Genomic DNA, 19,927 nt, shown 5'->3' on the forward strand with positions numbered 1-19,927 from the left:
AGGCAGAGGCAGGCGGATCTCTGTGAGTTTGAGGCCAGCCTGGGCTACCAAGTGAGCTCCAGGAAAGGCGCAAAGCTACGCAGAGAAACCCTGTCTCAAAAAACAAACAAACAAACAAACAAACAAACAAAAACCCATGGTGTCCCAACAGGTACAACATGTAGGAAGGAGGTAAAAACAGGACCTCCCAGACAATCTGGCTGGTTAGACTAACCAAGTTAGAAAGTTCTGAGTTCAGGCAGAGAGACCTTGCCTCAGTGAGTAAGATGGAGAGCAGCTGAAGAAAACAAACGTGTCAGTCTCTGGCCTCCATATATGCACGCACACCCCTACATACATGCACACCATACACACACACACTCCAAATGGGGGAGACTATAACCAGACCTTGCAGTGTATGGAGCATATACAGACCTGCTGTAGAGAGAGGACAAATTCCCGTGGGGGGTGGGGACCTGGTGGATAACATACCAGTAATCAAATATGATAAAAACCTAATAGTGACGAGTGCTCGGAAGAAAGCGGTACAAAGTGAAGAGAGTGAACAGGGCCTTTAATTAAGTGGTCAGGAGGGGCCATCTGAGCTAGAGATGAAGCATCAGTGGGAGGGAGGCAGACAGGCAGGCTGCCAGGCAGCGGACTTGGCCTGGGTAGTGCCTGAAAGAACGGAGCAGAGCTGAGAGCTTAGTGAGCAAGGGCCAGAGGAGTAGGAGAGTCAAGACGGTGGAGATCAGGCAGGGTTTTCAGTACGGGTTACTTTCTGTACTTTTCAGCACAGGGTCTCACTGTGCAGACCGGGCTGGCCTCGAACTCACAGAGATCCACCTGCCTCTGCCTCCGAAGCGCTGGGATTAAAGGCGTGCGCCACCATGTCTGGCAGTATGGTTTACATTTATCCCAGCAGCAAAGAGAAGCTACTGGGAGTTTTTTTTTTTTTTGTTTTTGTTTTTATCAGATGAGAAATGAAATCTAGTATTTTATGCGTTCACTGTGACCACATCGTAGACAAGGACTCTAAGGAGAGGGCAAGAGTGCCAGGGAGGGGAGTTGGAGACTGGGGTAGTGGTCCAGGCAGGAGACGTTAGTCACTTGGACAGATGGTAGCCCGCTGTGCATCTGCAGAGAAGTGAGACCCTGGATCTGTGTTCAAGGCAGAATGCCGAGCCGGTGGGGATGTGAGAGAGGCAGGAGGATGCAGAGTGAGCTAAGCTGTAGCGTGAGTGATTAGGTGGTGCCGTGTCCTGGTGTGGGAGCCTGGGAAGGAAGGACATCGGGACCTGGAGAGTTGCTGACGAGGAGCGAAGGATGAGGCCGGGGCTGCTCGTGCTGCGCTCCTCGGGCACCTCGTGGAGGAGTCCGTTTGTCCCTCTCCTCCGAGCAGCCGAGGACTGACCCTAGGCCTGTTCTCTTTGCCCGCAGGGCTCCACAGAGAGCTGCAACACCACTACAGAAGATGAAGACCTCAAAGGTAGGTGCTGGCCCTTGGAGGGGAAGGGACCCCAACTGTGTGTGACCCAGGCATGAACAGCCTTGACGGCCATCTGTCTTTTCTGTCCCCGGAACTGGGATGGGTGCCTCCTTACACTGTAGGAAGGTTTGACCTGAAAGCTACTTCCCATGCACTGAGATAGGAGGTCCCTGTCTGGGGTTAGTGTGGGGTTAGTGACCAAGCAAAAGGGCTTCTCCTTTTTTTTTCACCAAAGTCTAGAATAGCCAGATTTGCTGTTTGTAGGACCCTCGTTGAGAGAGCTGTTCCTGTGGTTAACAGTGGAGCAGCCCAGAGCAGGGGCATCTGCAGAAATTGGTCCTGGCTTTCCCAAGAACAAGATAAAGTCTTAGGATTTGGAACTTTGAGTTTTTAAATGAGGGCAAAGGGTTGTGGTACAAATTAGTGGTAGAAAGAACACTTGCCTGGCCCAGCACCTCTCCCCTCAAAAAAAAAAAAAGAAAAACAAAAACAAAAACAAAACCAAGCACAGCCCCAGAATGACTGGGATGAGTTGGCCACTCTGGTCCTGAGGTCTGGCCAGGAGTGATAGAATTAGAACTGCTCTGGTGTCTGAAGCTACGTTCAGCTGTCTTTGTCGGCCTGTGATGACCGCTCCCCGAAACTAGAGCCTGGCCGCAGCGCCAGGAGCTGTAAGGAACATGGCGGCCAGAGCAGTGGGAATCTCTTCCTGCTCTTTGGGTTGGCCTCTTGGAACTTGGGCCTTTACTTTCAATAAGTGGCCATCAGAAAAGGTAGGACGTAGGGCAGCACCATGTCCTAGGGAGCCAGAAACCTTGAAGCATATACATAGAAGTTAGCGCACTGCTGTGCGAGAGGTCAGATCAGTTCGACGCGGACAGAGGAAGAGGCACCGTCAGTCACTGCTGGCCTCGTGGCCTGGCCCCTCCTCAGTGTCTTCTGGGAGCAGGGGTTGTACAGGCTGTTTTAAGGCTCCTTTGGAAGCTGCAAGCCTAGGTCTCCGCGCCTTTGCAGTTGGGAGGCCTCTCTGGCAGAGGCAGCCGAGTGGGATGTGGTCCAGCGTCCACAGCAGCCCCAGGCATCACCTTGCCCCGGCTCTGCAGTGCCTGTGGCTTGGGTCCTGTCCGGCTTGCTCGCTCACCTGCCTTGTTCTGTTTGTTTTGGCTGCTCTGCCTTGCCCTGCCCTGGCTGGCTAGCTGCCCCGCTCCGCACTGGGAATGGCAGCTTGGTGCCCGAAGGACGGAGCCCCCGGGACAGGACAGTCCCCTCTGCAGGCATGCAGCCCCAGCCTTCTCTCTGCTCCTCAGCCAGTAAGTGTGAGGGAGGCACAGTCTGGCTTCCAACTCCCTGGCTCTTCCTGAAGCCCCTCAGGGATTTCCCCCAAAGCTAGTCAGCCTAGCCCAGCTACCTGTGAGTCAGTTCTGGGGGCACGGTGTCTGCCGAGGGCGGGGGCCTGCTGGAGGCCCGGTCCCCAGCAGGCCTGAGTTTGGAGCCCAGAGAAGAGTGGGTGGGGACACGGTGTGGATGTGGGGAGTAGAAAGCCACTGGGCTGTGTAGCAGGCCGTGCTTTGGCAGCGGCTAAGAAAAACCATGAGAAGTCGGGTCCGTGAGGGCGGGAGTGAGGGCAGTGGCGCATTGCAACAGCCTAGGAATTGTCTTGGGATTTAGCATTTCCTGAGGCTCAGCCATATGAAGAGCATGGGCTCTGAAGGAGACAGACGTGATTTGGGATGTGAGCTAAGTGTGACGCCACACAATTATAATTTTAGCACTCGGGAGGCTGCGGCTGAAGCCAAAGGATCTCCACTGAGTTCAAGGCCAGTCTAGCTACACAGTGAGGCCCTGTCTCATAAAGAAACATAAATTCCAGCTAATGCTACCCTCAGAAGTCTGTGAGGTGTCTGAGCTTCCTCGAGCTTCGGTTTCCCTGTCTGCTAAGTGGGGGTTGGTGAGGGGGTCCCCACTTCAACCGCAGTAGTAGTTGGCAGGGTTTCTGAGATTCATGTTTATGTCTGTAGTTCCGTCTGTGTTCAAGGACGCCTCTCTTGGTTTCTTCACCCCACAGCGTATCCTTGTAGAGTTTCTAAATTCAGTCTTCTTCACCCACAGGACCCTAGTCAGGTCCTCCAGATACACTTGATGGTACTCAGGGGAAAGCGTTGTGTGGAATACCTGCTGGCTTCTCCAGAGAGAGACTAGAGCTCTGGGCTCCCGGAAACCCTCTGCTCGGTCACTCAGGGCTGCCCTCTCTCAGCGGTCTGTGGAGGGCCCTCCGGGCTGCACTGTTAGCTGTGCTCTTCCCTCCCAGCCCTCTCCTTGGCTGTGCTGGCCCTCTTCTAATGCTCACGTTTGTCTGTCTTGCAGCCTCTTGCGCCTGTGAGGAAAGGCTTGTGGCCTGGACCAGCCTGAGGCTCCAGTTACAGTCAGGGTTAGCCTGAACTCAGTCCAAGCTCGCCCTTACGCTAGAGACACCCCCTGCTAATAGTGGCTCTGTCTGTAAGTGAGCTACCCCCGAGAGCAGGATGTCACCGTGTGCCCCTTGGGTAGCGAAGGAGGGCACCAAACTTCCTGCCTCTCAGTCTTGTCTTGGTTGTCATATCCTGACGTGAGGACTGGTGTAGGTTTCTAGTTTTCCTGAAGCTTATCCAAGGGCAGTGTAGCCATCTCTCGTGTGAGAGGCTGTCAGAGGTTTTCACAGTCCCGAGATCCTTTGTCCCAGAAAAGCCCCGATGGAAGAGATGAGTGGTATAAAGAGAGCCAAGTAGTCACCATACCACTCTGTTCATCCCTTGGGAACTTCATCTCTAGCTGGAGTTTGCTCTCGGGCAGGTGTCCAGGACTAAGTTCTGGACCACTGAGTAAGGGCTACAGGTGGGGTAGTAACTGCGACCTGACTGAGCCCCTTCTGGTGAGAGACAGAGAACAACCATCCCTAGCGAAGCTGCTTCTCGAAGAGTCGAGGCTTGCTAAGGGTGGAATACACAGACTCTGACGAGAGGGTTTATCACATCACAGGCGCCTCAGCTCTTAAAACAAGATGTCTTCTGCAGCATGGTTGTTGACGGAGACGTGGCAAAGGCCACAGATCCACAACCGCTGGATGGGCTTAGAAAAGAGGTAGTCCGTGGTTCTGCAGACGCCGGAAGGGATGGGGTGAAAGGCGGGCTTCCTCCTCCTGCACAGGGCCTTAAGAGACAGGAGGAGGATGACTTTGATCACAAGGGATCCCCGAAGGACTGAGGAGGGCTCTCTCGTCCCTTGGGAAGTTGCCCAGTGAGTTAATTGGTGGATTTTTCCCCCTGACAGTTCGAAAACAGGAGATCATTAAGATCACAGAACAACTGATCGAAGCCATCAACAACGGGGACTTCGAGGCCTACACGTGAGTCAAGACCCGTTGCCTTGAGATGCCGTCTCCCAAGTCCCCCTCTGTTTCCCAAGAAGTGTCTGTAATCCTGGGGAAAGGGCAGGCTGGACCGTAAGCCGTGGCTGGGTCAAACCCTAAACCCGTAGGCTAGGACCCCTTCCAGGTAGATTCTCCACAGCTGAGTCTGCCCTGTTACCCAGAGCTGAGCGGCTCTGCAGCAAACCCCGAGGAGTGTTGTCAGGGTCGCCAACAGCGGGCCTTCTCCGGGACCGACCCCGCTGCTGAAGAAGGCATCCACTTCCCGTAGAGGCCTGACAGGCTGTGTTTGCCCCGACCCGACCCCTGGCCCTCTCTTCTGCAGGAAGATTTGTGACCCGGGCCTCACGTCCTTTGAGCCAGAAGCCCTTGGTAACCTCGTGGAGGGGATGGATTTCCATAAGTTTTACTTTGAGAATCGTGAGTGGGTTCGTGCTGCTGACATACTCCTGCCTGCCCCCTTCCCCTCTGCCCCCCCCTCACCCTAGTTGCCCAGCTCTGCCTTCTCTGACCTTCTTCCTGCTGCCTCCTGCTCTGTGTGCCCGCCTCCTCGTGCCCCGCTGGCTTTCACGAGCGCCGCTGCCCAGACGGCGCCCGTTCGTGGGGCAGCTGTGCCAAGGCACTGTTGATCACCAACACCTTTAGGGCCACCGTAGTCCCTTAGGCACGGCTCCCCAAGACGGTCTCAGCAAGTAATAACGAAAGGTCTGTGTCTGCAGGCTTCGCGGTAAAGGAACTTAAAAACAGGATAAGAGCGTGTAGTGTAAGCAAGGAAGAGCGCTAACCAACCGTGAGGTCAGAAATTGTGGCCAGGCTACCCTGGACATGGAGGGAGCCGCGCTCTGCATGGGGGAGGTTTACTGTCTCAGTCGTTCCGGAAGTCCCAGGATTGAATCATCGCCCGCTCAGTCTCTTTCTCTACTTGCCGAGACCCTGACTTTTCCCTCCTCTTGTCCACTTTATCCTAGGCGTCCCTTAGTCTACCCTGAGTGATAGATACACTGTAACTGTTTTCCTCACTGACTCTCCACGTCCTAGCTGCCTGCGGAATCCCTTAGCTCTCCGAGTCATTTTTGGTAGCCAGAAGCACTGTTTATGTTAGTTCTAAGGAGGTCTCTGGCAGCCCCTGTAGCCCTGGAATGAACTAAGTGGGCGGAATGGAGCCTCACCATATGTACGGCACATGCTGATAATGGTAGTCCAAGCCCAGGGAACCCTGGGAGCTAGGGGGAGAGCCGGAACTAGGTACTTTGGCGATTTTCAACTTGGAGGTGCCTTTTCGTTTTAAGTCACAAAATAATTTTGAATGCATTGCTTCCGTGATTTTTTTTTTCTCTCCAGCCTTAGGTAGGGGCGAAATAAGCTTAGAAAAACCACAGGCTTTTATTAGAGACATATGGGCCTGAGTTTAAATATTTGATTTGATTTGAGTCTTTTTCCTTCTTATAGTGAAGAAATTAATAGCCGTGAACAAATCCATCTCTTGCATGTAAAGCCTCAATACCTAATGAAAAGAGTAGCTGCTGTTACTGTTAACCATGCTTCTCTCCCTTTTGGATCAAACTAATGTAATGGGAGAGCTTGGCTTCTGGGGAGGGGGCGAGTGGGAGCACTTGGGGATTCTAGGAAACTAATATAACGGGGGATCGTGGCCTCTGGGGGGATGTGGGGGCACTTGGGGATTCTAGGAATGGCTGCTGGAGCTAGAGTCAAGAAGGGGCAGCCTGGCAGGAATGTGTGAGTACCCAGGCCTTACGCCCCCTGCCTCCCCTCCCCTGCCCCCTGCAGTCCTGTCCAAGAACAGCAAGCCCATCCATACCACCATCCTGAACCCACACGTCCACGTGATCGGGGAGGACGCGGCTTGCATCGCCTACATCCGGCTCACCCAATACATCGATGGGCAGGGCCGGCCCCGCACCAGCCAGTCCGAGGAGACCCGCGTGTGGTACCGCCGCGACGGCAAGTGGCTCAATGTCCACTATCACTGCTCAGGGGCCCCTGCCGCACCGCTGCAGTGAGCTCAGCCAGGTGCGCCCGGTGGGGACGGGACTGGGCAGGGAGGGGTGGCCTCAGAGGGGTGCCAAAGACTGGGCGGCGGCGTTTTGACGGACTCCAAACTTGGTGCATGCGGGCTTCCCCTTGCTAAGCCCCCGTACCCACCTCCGTTCCACAATGAATTAATCGTGAGTGCTATACATAAAGCACTTGGTATGTAAAATACTCAGATGTGAGGCAAGGCTGTGTTTAAACACCAGCTTCTCCTCCCGTTCTCTGCTTGTTCAAGCGGACTTAGCCATGTGTGTGGTGGCCCGGAATCCCGGGGATTTTATCTGTATTCTCATTGCCCTCCTCTGTTCTGTTACCACCCCGTGATCTGTTTTAACAGGGGCATTAGGAGATTCCAGCTGGAGGATGAACCTTCGCAGCCAGTGACTCTGGAGGGCCTGAGTGACAGCGGCAGTCCTGTTCGTTTGAGGTTTAAACAATTAAATTACAAAGCGGCAGCAGCCAATGCACGCCCCTGCATGCAGCCCGCCCGCCCGCCCTCCCTGTCTGTCTCTGCTGTACCGAGGTGTTTTTTACATTTAAGAAAAAAAGATTGTTTAAAAAAAAAAAAAAAAGGAATTCATACCGTGATGCGTTTTAAAACAACTGATAGCCCTTGGGCTTGCGAGAAGGCAGGAGTTTGTGTGACGCTCATCCAGGCATGAACAGTGGGGCTCACCCACCAGCTTTGAAGAGGTGAGCTTGGCCTCAGGCCCCCGTGGACTCAGGGGGACCAGGCAAGGACTCTTGACGGAGCTTTGGGAGCCATGGTGTGGTTTACAGCCCCAGAGGTGGCCTGATTACTCCAGGTCTGGAAGTGACTTCTTCAGAACATGCATTGACACCTAGAATGAGACGAAGAAAATGTCGTGGCTCTCAGACCTGCTTGGGAGAGAATGCAGCGCTCCCAGCCTGCCTGCTGTGGAGGCAGCTGAGAAGCAGAGGCCTAGGACTGAAGGCCTGGACTTGGCTGTGCTGTTCCAGTTAATGTAGACAGAAAGAATTGGTGCTGCACAAGTGTGTCCGCTGTGAAGCCGATGAGAAGCCTCGTGTTAGTCTGACATGCACTCACTCACCCATCTCTTCAGGATGCACAGCGCACGTGGGCCCTGACACGGAGGCCCGGTTTCTGCGAATGGGAAGGGGGAGGGGTTGCTACTTTGCTTCCTGTTGGTTTTCCTAACTTAGCAAGGAGAGATCCAGACCTTGGCCAGGGCTCCTTTTGCCACTTTTGGCAGTCTGTTTCTGTGCTGATCTGGGCCATCTTTGTCTTGCATTTTCATGGTGGTCCCCATGCTGACCCTCATCTGGGCCTAGGCCCTCTGCCAAGTGCCCCTGTGGGATGGGAGGGGTGAGGCAGTGGGCTAAGAGTCGGTGGTTGTTTCTATGCATTCTGGCTGCCCTCTGGGCTGCCTCCCTTCTCCCATGCTGCACGTCCATCTCTATCCCTGTGTTTGAGATTGAACTGACTGCTTGGCTGAGGAGTGTCCTCTTTAAGAGGCCTCTTTACTGACCAACTGAAGTATAGACTTAATGCTGGACAATCTGCATGGGCATCACCCCCTCACCTGCATGTACCCAAAAAGGGTCCAGAGCCAAGGCTTCTACATTCATTGTCCTTCTGTGCTCAAGGAGTTCCATTCCAGGAAGAAAAGATCTGTACCCTAAGCAGATAACAGAGAAGATGATGGAGGAGCAATTGGCTTGGTCTTGGTTCCCCCCATCAAACAACTGCATAGTATCTGAATTGGGGGGTGGTGGTGTGGATTTCAGCTCCCTGGATGGCCTTCAGGAGGCACAGGAGCTGGGAAAAGACAGAACTGCAGGCTTTGGAACCAGCTGAGAAGAGAACAAGTTCATGGGTGCTGGTGCTTGAATTTAGCCAGGCTCCTCAAGCATCTTCTGCATGCCTCAGACCCTGGACCCTGTCCCTTCCTGCCCTGCAGCCTGCAGCGCCAGCCCACAGATACCTTCACCACAGGTTTTGGTTTGGCTGGCTTGAAGACAACAAATGGTCTTAGAGCTCATTGAGACCCATAGCTTCATATGGCTGCTCCAGCCCCACTTCTTAGCGTTCTTTCTCCACTTCTGGGGCTAATGTCAGCATCTATAGACTATTAATAGACTATTTAAAAAACAAAACAAAACAAACCACCTTTTAAAGAGGAAATGGAAGGCATTTGATGCAGAACTTTTGCATGATGACTTAGAAATAATTTAAAAATTAGTGTTTGTTCTGAATGTTGGTAGTCCCTTCATAGCTTTGTTACAATGAAACCTTGAAGATATTTAATAAAATAACCTTTAAACAGTCCATTGTGTTATTGCTGTTGGAGGCTCGGGGCCAGGGGCTCGCGTGCCAGGGCTTCACGAGGAGACAAACAACCATTTCCCATTCCCTTGGGGCGTGAAGAAAACTTGGTATCAACTCCGCCTGGGCTGCCGAGTCTGGGATGGCTGGGAGGAAGTGGGCTCTTAAGTGGCGGCCTGGTGGCCCCGCCCCGGTGGGAGGTGGCCCCACCCTCGGCGCCCGGGCTCCCTCCCCCTCGGCGGGGCTGAGTGGCCGGGCCTGGGCCCTGGGCCCGCCCCGACGCTCCGCAGACTGTGCCACCCGGCGAGGAGGAGGGGGTCCGCTCGGGAGGCCGAGCGCGAGGCCCGGGGTCCCGGGGTCCCGGAGGCTGCGGCTCCGCTGAGCGCTGCGGAGGGCCGTCGGCTCCCCCCAGGCCCCGGTCGTGCGGCGGCCACGCTCGGAGAGCGCGCGGACCCGGGCGGGCGCCGCGAGCCGCAGCGCGCCGCCTCCCCCTGGTGGAAGCGGTAGTTGGGCCCGGCTGCGGCGGAGCGTTCGCTCGGAGATGGCGGAGTCGCCGCGACGCGGCCCGAGGCCCCGCGAGCTGGGGAGCCGGGCGGCCCCGGGACGCGGCGGGGCCCGGGGACAGCGGGGACGCCGCCCCCTCCACAGGGTGAGCCATCCTTGAGAGCAGGCTCCGGTCCACGGTCGCCCTCGGTCTTCCCCATCAGACTTCCCGGGGGTGTCGCCACCCTAACCACCCGCGGGGTCCTGCAGGGCGGCCCCTCATCCGGCCCTGTGCGCCCCTGCCTGCGTCCCAGCCGCCGGCCTCCCCCCGGTCGCCGCCTTCGGGTCACTCCGCCTGGGCCACTACCGGCCTCTTGCAGCCGGTGCCTGCCTGGATGTCAACTCTCGGCCGCGCCCCTGCCCCTTCCCCTCCGGCTCCCCCACCTGTGGGCGCTGCGTTCCCGCAGGAGGTCCCCCTGCCATCTCGGCCGGGTCCCCAGTCGGTGTGCCTTCCCCCCACAGCTGCGGCTCTGCCGTGTCCCCAGTGGCGGGCCCACACCTCCAGCCCTCCTCCCTGACCCCGTATGTGCTGTCCACTTTGGATGGCGACCCTTGGTTTTCTCCTTCCTCGGAAACTTTCCACTGCCACACACATGTTCCTCCTCCAATGTTAGTCATTCCACTGCCTCCCCGCAACAGTTCTCACATGACCCCCTCCCTAAATCGTACTGCTTCCTCTAGGTATGAAACTAAAATGCGGTTTGTTACAACACAAGAACTTGACAGGCCTGACCTTTGAATCCCAGTTCCTCCACGGACGGGGCTTTGTGATTGGGGGTAAGTTACTAAACTTCTCTGGGCCTGAAATTGTGTGTGTGTGTGTGTGTGTGTGTGTGTGTGTGTGTGTGTGTGTGTGTAATGGAATACTAGTTATGTGCATTTTTCCTACCTCTTAGAACTGGCACAAGTGCTTCTTGACTTACGTCCTGATAAACCTTTAAAATACCCTAAATTAAAAATGTGTAGAGGACACCTAACCTACTAACCACAGTGGCTTATCAGCGCCCTTTGCTGTGTGATGCCAGTTGCTGAACGTTGTGGTTGTGTGGCAGAGGAGGAACACACTGTCTAGCATTACAAGAAGAGCTTTGTTTGGAAGTCCACTACCTTAGAAAAGGGTCAAAGTTCCAGGGCCTGGGGCTGGAACTCCAGGCAGAGCACTGGCCTAGCCTGCGCAAGGCCGCACTGAAAACCACACCACAAGACCATCTGAAGAACGCTTTATGCTAGACGGTTATCGTTTGCACGTTGTAGTGAGTGGAACCGTTTTAACTCTGGGTCTGTCGGCCTGTGCAAAGCCCTCGGGAGAGTGCCTGACAAGTCGTAAGCGTTGACTGGGACTTGTTACCACGGGCGATCCATCCGTGTGAAGCGCACACAGCGTGCTCTCGGTGAGCTCACACTACTCCTCTCCTAAAGTCGTCTCTGTTAGAAGTCAGCTGTTCCTGCCGGACAGTGGGGCGCACAGAGGCAGGAGGATCTCTGAGTTTGAGGCCAGCCTCGACTACAGAGCGAGTTCCAGGACAGCTAGGGTTGCGCAGGAAAACTCTGTTTGGGGGTGCGGGGGGAGAAAGGACGGACTCGGCCCCTCCCATGATCTACACCTCCCCTCCTGCCGTCTCCTCCTCCACTGCGCTGCCGTTGAATTCGGATGCACGGTAGGCATGGGCTTTGCTACTAGACTAGGACTCCAGCCCCGACAGATTTGTTCCGTCTCCCAGCTCTCTAGGGCAATTTCCCAGGCCAGAGCTGCACTCTAAATAAATCATCCTAAATCATCTGTCTGGATTCTGAAGGACCTTGTTTCCACCTGTCACCACTGAGGTGTGTGCACTGGGATGGGTGGTAGAGGATGGCCCGCTCTTAGCCTCACTGTGAGTGGCTAAAATAAAAAGGGACTGAAAACGTGCGGCAGTCTGTATGAGAAAAAGAGGCTGTCAAGTTGGAGCTCCTTAAAACTGTTTTCTGGTCATTGCTCCTCGGCTCGCTGTCTGTAGCTGGACTCGGTCCCTCATTGTCCTCCAGGCTAGCTCAGGGATGCGCCTGTGCGCTTCTCGAGTGAGGACGTGGTAACACCACCTTGGTTAATTCAGGAAGGAGGGCTAGAAATGGATAGGGAGAGTCTGGAGTCCGCTTTCTGGCTTTTCTTAGGTACTGGTGACCTTTCATCTTCCTCCTGATTCTGGCATGGGTGAAGGGAAGGGTATGTACGGGAGGACTAATTTTTTACAGGTGGTGTCAAGGAAAGTCTCCCCAGTTCTGGACTCAGAAACGAATAGAGTTATTAACTCTCGCCGTTTCTCAAGGTCCTCCACCACAGTCCTCATGACTGCTCGTTCGTTAGTACCGTTGGGTGTGATAATGGGTGTGATCGATGTAGAAGATTAAGACTCATGCGTTTTCTCCTATCTGATGTTTCACTGGATCATGAGACTTCGGAGACGTGCTATCTATTCCTTATAGAGAGCCCACCAGAGCTTCTGCTCATTGGCAAACTGCTCCGTCTCTGGATGGGAATTCTTTTCAGACCCTCTTGGCTGTGTGGTCTCTGTAATAGGCTCCTTCATAACTTGAGCTGCTGCTGCTGCAGCTTGAGCAGAAGGGAATTTGGACATTCACTTGGGTATTCTAAGAGGACGAGCTATGCAGCCAAGGTATGGGCTTCAGCTTGTCTCTAGCACAAAGCATCTGGGCGGGGAGGTGGCTCAGAGGGTGAAACACTTGCTGGGTCTAGATACCCAGGACCCGTGAAAAGCGGGTATGTGACGGTGCATATCCCCAACATGGGGAAGTGAGGGCAGGCCGGTCCGGGAGTTTGCTAGCAAGCATTCGAACTGGAACAGAGAGCTCCAGGGTCAGTGAGAGACTGTCTCAATCATATGAGAGCAGTCCACACACACACCACACACACACACACACACACACACACCACACCACACACCACACCACACACACACACACACACACACACACACACACACACACACACACACACGTCCAGGCATGGGCATGCATAGAAGAGATCATCTAGTGAGCAGGGGTAAGAGATGGATAAGGAGAATAGCTGAGAGGTAGACTTTCAAAGGAAGAAGTAACCCACTGATTTCTGTTTTACAGAGTGTGGGGCCGCCATGCTTGTGGACTTCGCTGATTTCTGATGTGAAAGCCTTCACCAGAGCTGAGGAAGCTCAAGTCTCAGCCTAAGGCATGGGCCAGGGGGCCATGGTGACCTGAGACCAGTGGGTTCTGTCCATTGCAACCTGTTGCTCCTCTGCCTCCCTATCCTAGATTGAAAGGGTTTGTGTCCATCTCATCAGGGAACTGACCCTAAGAGAATCCCTTTCCCGTATTTCTCTCTTCTTCTGCCCTACCAAGGCCATCCCAGCCCACAGAGCTCCTACCTCCCATCTCCTGAGGTGGTCCCCGTCACTTCCTCATCCCTCCTCGCCATGCTCCAGTTGTGGAAGGTGGTACGCCCTGCTCGGCAGCTGGAGCTGCACCGCCTCATACTGCTGCTGATAGGTTTCAGTCTTGTCTCCATGGGATTCCTGGCTTACTATGTGTCCACCAGCCCCAAGGCCAAGGAACCCTTGCCTCTACCCTTGGGAGACTGCAGCAGTGGAGCAGCTGGCCCTGGCCCTGGCCCTGCACGGCCACCAGTCCCACCTCGACCCCCTAGGCCTCCAGAAACCACCCGAACGGAACCTGTGGTCCTGGTGTTTGTGGAAAGTGCATATTCACAACTGGGCCAGGAGATTGTGGCCATTTTGGAGTCCAGTCGTTTTCGTTATAGCACTGAACTAGCACCTGGCCGAGGGGACATGCCCACACTGACTGATCAGACCCATGGCCGCTATGTCTTGTTCATCTATGAGAACCTTCTGAAGTATGTCAACTTGGATTCCTGGAGTCGAGAGCTGCTGGACCGGTACTGTGTGGAGTACGGTGTAGGCATCATTGGCTTCTTCCGAGCCCATGAGCATAGCCTATTGAGTGCCCAGCTTAAGGGCTTCCCCCTTTTTCTATACTCAAATTTGGGGCTCCGGGACTACCAAGTGAACCCTTCAGCCCCACTACTACATCTCACCCGCCCCAGCCGCTTGGAGCCGGGACCACTGCCTGGAGATGACTGGACCATCTTCCAGTCCAATCACAGCACCTACGAGCCGGTGCTCCTGGCCAGCCACCGGCCAGCCGAGCTCCCTGCTCCAGGACCGGTGCTTCGGCGGGCCCGGCTCCCCACTGTGGTCCAGGACTTGGGGCTTCATGATGGCATTCAGCGGGTGCTGTTTGGACACGGCCTTTCTTTCTGGCTTCATAAACTTGTTTTTGTGGATGCTGTCGCATACCTCACTGGGAAGCGCCTCTGCCTGGACCTTGACCGCTACATCTTAGTGGACATCGATGACATCTTTGTGGGCAAAGAAGGTACTCGCATGAAGGTGGCTGATGTTGAGGTCAGTTTTTCTTTTCCTCGTATGTTTCATTTTGCTAGAAAATTTGCAAGCTCTGGCTGTCAGATTCTCTGCTTTGATTCTGAGCTGGTCTTAGATAGATTCTCTGCCTTTTATAGTTGGAAAGAAAGCTACCTACTATCTATTTCTCACTCAGTCTGTTGTCTCTCGATTTGACCTTTCTCTATGATTCTTTCCAGGCTCTGTTGACCACCCAGAACAAACTCAGGACCTTAGTTCCCAACTTCACCTTCAACCTGGGCTTCTCGGGCAAGTTCTACCATACTGGTGAGCTCACTTCCTGTTCTGAGCAACTTCAGCTTGATCTGTCTCTTAGTATTGACGCTGGGCACACAAGTTGGAGAAAGGGACAGAGTTTAGGGACATAGTAAGGGATGAGCTAGTGACAGCCTTGGGTTGGCATGGGTGGCTGGAGAATGCATTGTCAGTGGGCCCTGGGCAGGGGGCAGTTATTACGAAACAAAGGACAGTCAGCGTGTGCTGACAGGGACCGAAGAGGAGGACGCGGGGGACGACATGCTGCTGAAGCACCGTCAGGAGTTCTGGTGGTTCCCCCACATGTGGAGCCACATGCAGCCGCACCTGTTCCACAACCGCTCTGTGCTGGCTGACCAGATGAGACTCAACAGACAGTTCGCTCTGGTGAGACTTCTGAATCTTTCCCAGACTTCCTCCCAGAGAGAGCTCTTCCGGGTTAGCCCCACCCCCCTAATGCATACCCTTTCCTACCCTTTCCAGTTTCCTCTCTGGAGGCATCCCCACCCTCTTTACCCTCTACTGAGAGTCTATGCCATTCCCAGGAGCATGGGATTCCTACTGATCTGGGATATGCTGTGGCCCCCCACCACTCGGGCGTGTACCCCATCCACACGCAGCTCTATGAGGCCTGGAAATCTGTATGGGGCATCCAGGTGACCAGCACTGAGGAGTATCCCCATCTCCGCCCTGCCCGCTACCGCCGTGGTTTCATTCACAATGGCATCATGGTGAGGGATTCCCACTACAAATTTCAATCAAACTTTGAAATTTAGACAAGACAGCCTTTAACTGGCATTGACTCGTGACTTGTCAACTGCCAGCCCAAGGCATCCACAGAATAGGGGATAAAGATTATGATAATGCAGATAGTAAATTTTGTTACTAGAACTTCAAACTGGGCCTCTATAAACTCAGGGAGTCCCAGTGCCTCCCGACTTTGGTCCTTGTGTGCTCTCCATCTTACCATTCAGATCTCATCTATCCCTGTATTTTCTTTTCCTCTCAGGTGCTCCCCCGGCAAACATGTGGCCTCTTCACTCACACGATCTTCTATAATGAGTATCCTGGAGGTTCTCGTGAACTAGATCGGAGCATCCGAGGCGGAGAGCTCTTTCTGACAGTGCTGCTTAATCCGGTGAGGTGCCCAAAGGGACTCAGAAGACTAGAGAGCCAAAGTGTTCTCACGCCAGTGTCTTTGCTCACCAGAGCTGGTTCTGAGGTGGCGTGGCTAAGTCTCACGGCAGGCATCCTCTTGTAGATCAGCGTCTTCATGACCCATCTGTCAAACTACGGAAACGACCGCCTGGGCCTGTACACCTTTGAAAGCCTGGTACGCTTCCTCCAGTGCTGGACACGACTGCGCCTGCAGACCCTCCCTCCTGTCCCTCTTGCACGAAAGTACTTTGAACTTTTTCCTCAGGAGCGAAACCCCCTTTGGCAGGTAAGGCTGGAGCTCAGGCTGACAGAGATCTGATGGGGGTCAAGGGTTACGAGATCAGTCCTCATCAGACTCGTGGCCTAACCTTCAGAATCCCTGTGATGACAAGAGGCACAAAGATATCTGGTCCAAGGAGAAAACCTGTGATCGTCTCCCCAAGTTCCTCATTGTGGGACCACAGAAGACAGGTAAATTGTCCAGTCAGTCTCTCCTCTGCTGCCTTCTCTACCTACTTCTAATTAACCAAGTCGCTTGCGGAAAGGATTCATTTTTTTTTTTTAATTTAATTTATTTAGTGTGCTTGTGTACGTGTGTACACATGTGCAGGAAAACTTAAGGAATCAGTTATTTCCACCATGTTTTGGTTTTTTTGTTTTGTTTTGGTTTGGGTTTTTCGGTTTTTTCGAGACAAGGTTTCTCGAAACAAAGGCAGCTTTGTGCCTTTCCTGGAACCCACTTCATAGTCCAGGCTGGCCTCGAACTCACAGAGATACGCCTGGCTCTGCTTCCCAAGTGCTGAGATTAAAGGTGTGTGCCACCACCACCCAGCTTCACCATACTTTGTTTTGTTTTTTGAGACAGGGTCTCACTGTGTAGACTCACTCTGTAACCCAGGCAGTGCCATAATATTTTTTAAATTGCATTTATTGTGTGTGTGTCTACACATACATGTACAGAATGAGGGAGTCAGTTCTCTTCTTGCACCATGTGATCCTGGGGCTCAAACTCAGGTTGTCATACTCAGTGGCAAGTATCTTAATCCACAGAGTTACCGCCACAGCCCTGAGACAGGAGTATTTCCCCCTTAATCCTAGCTATATAGCACAATTATTTATAGAAAACGGGGCATAGTGGCTCATCTGTAATCCTAGCACTTGGGAGGCAAAGACGGGGGATTACATTGAACTTAAAGCCAGTTTGGGCTACATACTGAGTTCCAGGCTAGCCTGGAATACAGAAAGAAGACCCTGTTTCAAAAACTCGGAATACTAGCACTACTAATAAAGAGCCATCCATGTGTGCACTCTTTGCAGTATAGTGAGTTTTGTTTTCCTTTAGTGTTTTGAGAGTTGAACCCAGGGCCTTGCACATGCTACCACTGTACTGCTCAGCTGACTGCTAGCTCCCATAGGTGGAATTTCTGTTTGTTTGTTCAGTTTTTTTGAGACAGGGTCTCATGTCACCCAGGCCAATCTTGAGTCCCCTGATCTCTTTGCTTCAGTTTTCCAAGTGCTGAGATTACATGTGTAAGCCACCATACCTGGCTCCGTCTGTAGAGTGTAAAAGAAAAAAAAGAGGGCTGGAATGTTTGCTGAGCATGCACAAAGCCCTAGGGTTTTGTTTCAGCCCCAGCATACAGCCAGTGTGGTGCAACAGGCAGGATCAGAAATTCAAGGCCATCCTTGGCTATTGAGGCCAGTTTGAGGCCAGCCTGGGCTACATAAGACCCTGTCTACATAAGACCCTGTCTGAGAAATCTATAATTAAATAGCCAGGCGCGGTTGTCCAGGCATGTAATTCCAGCTGTTTGGGAGGCAGAGGCAGCTTCAGTGCCTGCCAGCTACAGAATGTCTTCAAGGAAGCCTGGGCAATTAGTAAGACCTAATCTCAAAATAAGGAAAATAAAAGGTCTGGGACTACAGCTCAGTGGAAGAGTATGCCCCACGTGTGAAGCCCTAGTCAGTCCCGAGCGCTAGGGAAGGGGAGGAAGCTACATGCGATTCTGATACAGTGGAGGGCAAAAACCACTGTTTTTAACCCATTCTTGGGCCTCTCTCAGGGTTTCCTTCTCTCATTTTACTTTGGCAGAGGGAGTTTTATTACCCACAAGTGAGTATTTTCTTACTTCCTTCCAACTTCTGCTGGTCAGGCCGCTGCTTTCCTGGAACAGGCTGGTCCTTGTCTTCCATACAGGCACCACCGCTATTCACTTCTTCCTGAGCCTGCACCCAGCTGTGACAAGCAGCTTTCCCAGCCCCAGCACCTTCGAGGAGATTCAGTTCTTCAATGGCCCTAATTACCACAAGGGTATTGACTGGTGAGACTGGGCCCCTGAGTGTTTCTCAAGCAGCAATGCCTTCTCCAAACATAACCCACTCCAGCTTCTGCCAGTACACAAACATCTGGTCTTGCCACTGAAACGTTTCTTTTTTCTATGCTACTCGGTAGGTACATGGACTTCTTCCCTGTTCCCTCCAATGCCAGCACTGACTTCCTCTTCGAAAAAAGTGCCACCTACTTTGACTCAGAGGTTGTACCACGGCGGGGGGCTGCCCTTTTACCAAGAGCCAAGATCATCACTGTGCTCACCAACCCTGCTGACAGGGCCTACTCCTGGTACCAGGTTTGCTGAAGCTGGGGACCACTAGGCCTTAAGGGAAAGGTGGACAAGGTAGTAACTGCTAGAGATACAGAAAGGAGGGAGGGTAGGGAAACTAAACTAGTCCCTCAGGGAGGGGTGGCTGTGCTATTATCACCAGACAGGAATATGGCCGGAATAATGCTGTCCCATCACCAGCCCTAGCCCGTCTTACCCTTGGTTCTGCAGCACCAGCGAGCACATGGAGACCCCGTTGCTTTGAACTACACATTCTACCAAGTGATCTCAGCCTCCTCTCGGGCCCCCCTGGTACTCCGCTCCCTGCAGAACCGTTGTCTTGTTCCTGGCTACTATTCTACCCATCTGCAGCGCTGGCTGACGTACTATCCCTCTGGACAGGTACGACCTCCCAAGAGCAGAGCCTTCGTTAGGGTCCCCTCCCTTCAGCCCAGTCTTAGGAATCTAGAGGGAACCACACCCCTGTCCCTTCAGTTGCTGATTGTGGATGGGCAGGAGCTTCGTATCAACCCAGCAGCCTCAATGGAGATCATCCAGAAGTTCTTGGGTATCACCCCCTTTCTGAACTACACGAGGACCCTCAGGTGGGAGAGCATGGTCTAAGGGAAAGAAGGTTTTGTGGGGCAGGGGGGTCGTTTGGAAGAGACACATCTCCTTATGGGCTAGGAGGGTTAGGGTGCATTTGTGGGGCTTGAAGTTGTCTTCTCGACACCTAATGGTCTGTTCCTTTGAGCAGGTTTGATGAAGATAAAGGATTCTGGTGCCAGGGACTTGAAGGTGGTAAGACTCGCTGTCTGGGGAAAAGCAAAGGCCGGAGATACCCAGACATGGACCTGGAGGTCAGTGAAACCGGGGACGAGGTTGCCGCTGCACCTCCAGGGCCTGGCCCTGCCGCGCTCTTCACTGTTTGTCTCTCCTCTCACTTTTCTCCCCTCAGTCTCGCCTTTTCCTTACCAACTTTTTCCGGAACCATAATTTGGAACTATCAAAGCTGCTGAGCCGGCTTGGACAGCCAGCCCCCTTGTGGCTTCGGGAAGAATTGCAGCATTCCAGTGTGGGCTGATGCCCCCGCCTTCCCATACCAGCAAAAAGCCTGCTGCTTCACTGAGGGGCAAGCCTTACTTAGAGCAGGGCCCACAAGGGGGAATAGCGTGGCCTGGCCCGTTACCCCTCTACCTCAGTGGCCCCCCCAGGACTGGAATGGCTGAAAAGGGCATCCATCCCTTTCCCATAGTTTTGGGGCCTTGGTACCCTGGATCATGGTACTAGGTACCTTTGACCTATGGACCTGGGAGGTGAGGAAGAGAGGGTCCAGGGAGGGGGTAGAAGAATGTATTAATTCAGTGATTTCCCTCTTCACCCCAGCAGTTTATCTGTCTACGACTACCCATGAGAGGGCCCCTTGGCTATGGCCCCTTTAGCAGACAGTGGGATCTACCTGTGGCCTGGCCTCCCTAGTGTCATTCACATTGAATGGGGATGAGGTCGGACAGTTGCTCATAGAGCTGAATATGAGCCCCAGCTGTGGGCCAGAAATGTCCTTAATAAACATCCTTATTTTTCTCTTTTGTCCACTTGACTGCAGTGAGAACCACCCAGAATATAGCAGCTATCAGCTGCCTTTGTACAGCTCCTACACAAGGA

General features: G+C 53.5%; 2 protein-coding genes across 40 annotated transcripts in view; both read left to right on the top strand.

Annotated features, from left to right (window-relative positions):
- The window catches only part of Camk2g (calcium/calmodulin dependent protein kinase II gamma), a 60,295-nt gene extending 51,061 nt beyond the window's left edge, over positions 1-9,234 (top strand). For 19 of the 35 annotated variants that reach the window (XM_016003381.2, XM_042284657.2, XM_042284654.2 and 16 more), the window contains 6 exons: positions 1,420-1,468; positions 2,665-2,778; positions 4,775-4,850; positions 5,197-5,291; positions 6,660-6,902; positions 7,261-9,234. In XM_016003381.2, coding sequence (XP_015858867.1) covers positions 1,420-1,468; positions 2,665-2,778; positions 4,775-4,850; positions 5,197-5,291; positions 6,660-6,892 — 567 coding nt within the window. In that variant the 3' untranslated portion in view covers positions 6,893-6,902; positions 7,261-9,234. Of the gene's footprint in view, positions 1-1,419; positions 1,469-2,664; positions 2,779-4,774; positions 4,851-5,196; positions 5,300-6,659; positions 6,903-7,260 lie in introns of all 35 variants that reach the window. The other 16 variants (XM_042284661.2, XM_042284667.2, XM_042284663.2 and 13 more) reach the window with 2 other exon arrangements.
- A 490-nt stretch (positions 9,235-9,724) lies between these two features.
- Ndst2 (N-deacetylase and N-sulfotransferase 2) lies at positions 9,725-19,846 on the top strand. Of its 5 annotated transcripts, XM_076544681.1 has the most exons (16): positions 9,745-9,880; positions 10,456-10,551; positions 12,892-14,231; positions 14,429-14,516; positions 14,737-14,891; positions 15,050-15,235; positions 15,514-15,642; positions 15,766-15,948; positions 16,037-16,133; positions 17,755-17,775; positions 17,860-17,983; positions 18,115-18,289; positions 18,494-18,664; positions 18,758-18,867; positions 19,020-19,122; positions 19,221-19,846. In XM_076544681.1, the coding sequence occupies exons 3-16, from the start codon at positions 13,224-13,226 to the stop codon at positions 19,344-19,346; spliced, it is 2,676 nt and encodes an 891-aa protein (XP_076400796.1). In that variant the 5' UTR covers positions 9,745-9,880; positions 10,456-10,551; positions 12,892-13,223; the 3' UTR covers positions 19,347-19,846. The 5 variants fall into 5 exon arrangements, 3 of the variants coding, with proteins under 3 accessions (XP_006984843.1, XP_076400796.1, XP_076400798.1); XM_006984781.4 differs by lacking the exon at positions 17,755-17,775 and having other exon boundaries at positions 9,725-9,880; XR_013042319.1 differs by lacking the exon at positions 18,758-18,867.
- The last annotated feature ends 81 nt before the right edge of the window (positions 19,847-19,927 follow it).

This window comes from Peromyscus maniculatus, chromosome 9 (genome assembly GCF_049852395.1).
Source record: "Peromyscus maniculatus bairdii isolate BWxNUB_F1_BW_parent chromosome 9, HU_Pman_BW_mat_3.1, whole genome shotgun sequence".
NCBI lineage: Eukaryota > Metazoa > Chordata > Mammalia > Rodentia > Cricetidae > Peromyscus > Peromyscus maniculatus.